The 2,460-nt window shown below is 46.3% G+C and overlaps 1 protein-coding gene across 1 annotated transcript in view; it reads right to left on the bottom strand.

Moving 5' to 3' along the window:
* Positions 1–1,285: 1,285 nt before the first annotated feature.
* The window catches only part of ACER1 (alkaline ceramidase 1), a 22,599-nt gene continuing 21,424 nt past the window's right edge, over positions 1,286–2,460 (bottom strand). The window contains exon 6 of the mRNA XM_017866880.1: positions 1,286–2,023. Within this exon, the coding sequence (XP_017722369.1) occupies positions 1,855–2,023 (169 nt within the window). The 3' untranslated portion in view covers positions 1,286–1,854. The remainder of the gene's footprint in view (positions 2,024–2,460) is intronic.

Here is a 2,460-nt window from a genome sequence, read left to right as displayed (position 1 = left end):
GGATAAATGGCTTAATAGATAGAGGAATGAAAGGATAATAAATGATAGATGATGATGAATAATTGATAATGGATAGATGGATGAATGCATAGTTAGATGGATGATTCAATGGATGGATAGATACATTAATGAATGAATAGGTGGATTAAAGGATAGATAACAGATGAAAGACAGAATGGTTGGATAAATTACTGGATGGGCAAATTAAAGGATGGATAGATGGATAGTTCAATGGAGAGTTCAATAGATGAATGGATGGATGGATGGATGGATGGATGGATAAATTTAATGATGGCTGGATGAATGGATAAAGTAACAGATGGGTGAATTAAAGGATGGATAAATTAATGGTGGCTGGATGAATGGATAAAGTAATGGATGGGCGAATTAACGGATGGATGGAAGGATGGAGAAATTAATGTGTGCATGAATTAAAAGACAGGTAGATGGATAAACTAATGGGTAGATAAATTAAAGGATGGGTAGGTGGATGGATAGATGGATAAATTAATGGGTACATGAATTAAAGGGTGGGTGGATGGATGAATGAATAAATCAATGGTAGATGAATGAATGAATGAATGGATGGATGGATGAATAAATTATGGGACAGATGAATTAAAGATGAGTGGGTGGCTGGATGTTTGTCAAACTCTATGCTAATCACTTCACACACATTCATTTGTTTTAACCACACAAAAACTCCCATAAGACAAGGAATATTATGCCTATTTTACAGACAATGTCCTTGAGCTTCCAAGGAAGGAAAAATCACTTTCCCAAGATTGTACAACTAGAAAATGGTGGAGCAGGAATTCTAACTTAGGTCTACCTGACTTGAAGCCCCATGCTCTTAACCATCATGAAAACCGCCCTTCCCCACCACCCCCCACTGCTCTAAAGACTATCCTCACTCATCTCTCATGTCCACATGCCCCCAAAGCACACAGATTGCCCAGTCTGGGACTCTGCTTTCCTCAGCTGTGAACCTGAGGACCTCACAAGTCCATGGAAGGAGGTGGGTGGGTCTGCGTGCAACGTCTCCACATGTATGTGTGGATGTAGAATGAGGTGCCTGGAAGTCATGTTCATTCTCTGGGGTGCCCCCCAAGAACCAGGGACATTGCCGTGGTCAAAAACAGATGAGGGAGTCTAGTAGTGACCACCAATATTTAGAAGCTAATATTTATTTATTTATTATTTTTTGAGATGGAGCCTCGCTCTTGTCGCCCAGGCTGGAGTGCAGTGGCGCAATCTCAGCTCACTGCAACCTCCGCCTCCCGGATTCAAGCAATTCTCCTGCCTCAGCCTCCCAAGTAGCTGGGATTACAGACGTGCACCACCACGCCCGGGTAATTTTTGTATTTTTAGTAGAGATGGGGTTTTGCCACGTTGGCCAGGCTGGTCTTGAACTTCTGACCTCAGGTGATCCGCCCTCCTCGGCCTCCCAAAGTGCTGGAATTACAGGCATGAGCCATCGCACCCAGCCTGGAAGCTAATATTTAGATACCACATCCTTCAGTCACCCCAGTACCTGGTGACTCAGCCCCACCAGCTCATGTGACAATGGTCACTGGGGGCTGTGGACACAGAGGAGGAAATGAAAGAGGGTGTGGGGGGTCATGGAGGGGAGATGCGCGAGACAGCCCCCCACAGTCACCAGGCTGCTGCTCAGAGATGTCACAAAGTCCATCCTCGGCCTCAAGGCAGGGCAGCGCAGGACAAGGAGGACACGGAAGGGGAAACAGAGGAAGGAACCATGAGTGTCCCTCCGGCGTAAGTCCTGACCGGGGCTCTCTTCTCAAGACACAGGCAAGTTGAAGGGTGGTTGGATAGTCAAGAGGCTGGCAGGTCTCAGCAGTTCTTGTCATCACCCCGGATTTCCACATAGGGCAGCCCCACGGGCCAACTGTCCCGAGGCCAGTAGCGGACTTTGAGGGTTTCGCCTGGCATCTCATAGTTGGCATCCACCAAGGCCATGGTGACCATGCCGTAAGGGAAGGTGATGCTGATGAGCACGTGCCTGTGGAGTGCAGAGCGAAGGTGGTGACGGCATAAGATGCCCATAGCCTCACACTGGCCTCTTTTTATTTCTCATGGATTTTTTTTTTTTTTTTTTTTTTTTTTTTTTTTTTTTTTTGAGATGGAGTCTTGCTCTGCCATCCAGGCTGGAGTGCAGTGGCGCACAGTCTCTGCTTACTGCAAGGTCCACTTTCCAGGTTCACGCCATTCTCCTGCCTCAGCCTCCCAAGAAGCTGGGACTACAGGCACCCGCCACCATTCCCAGCTAATTTTTTGTATTATTTTAGTAGAAACAGGGTTTCACTGTGTTAACCAGGATGGTCTTGATCGCCTGATCATCGTGATCTGCCTGCCTCAGCCTCCCAAAGTGCTGGGATTACAGGCGTGAGCCACCATACCCAGCCTTCTTTTTTTTTTTTTTTTTTTTTTTTTTTTTTT

This window comes from Rhinopithecus bieti, unplaced genomic scaffold (assembly GCF_001698545.2).
Source record: "Rhinopithecus bieti isolate Rb0 unplaced genomic scaffold, ASM169854v2 scaffold_1853, whole genome shotgun sequence".
Classification (NCBI taxonomy): domain Eukaryota; kingdom Metazoa; phylum Chordata; class Mammalia; order Primates; family Cercopithecidae; genus Rhinopithecus; species Rhinopithecus bieti.
The sequence above is the reverse complement of the archived record's forward strand: the minus strand, read 5'-3'. Positions and strand labels throughout refer to the sequence as shown.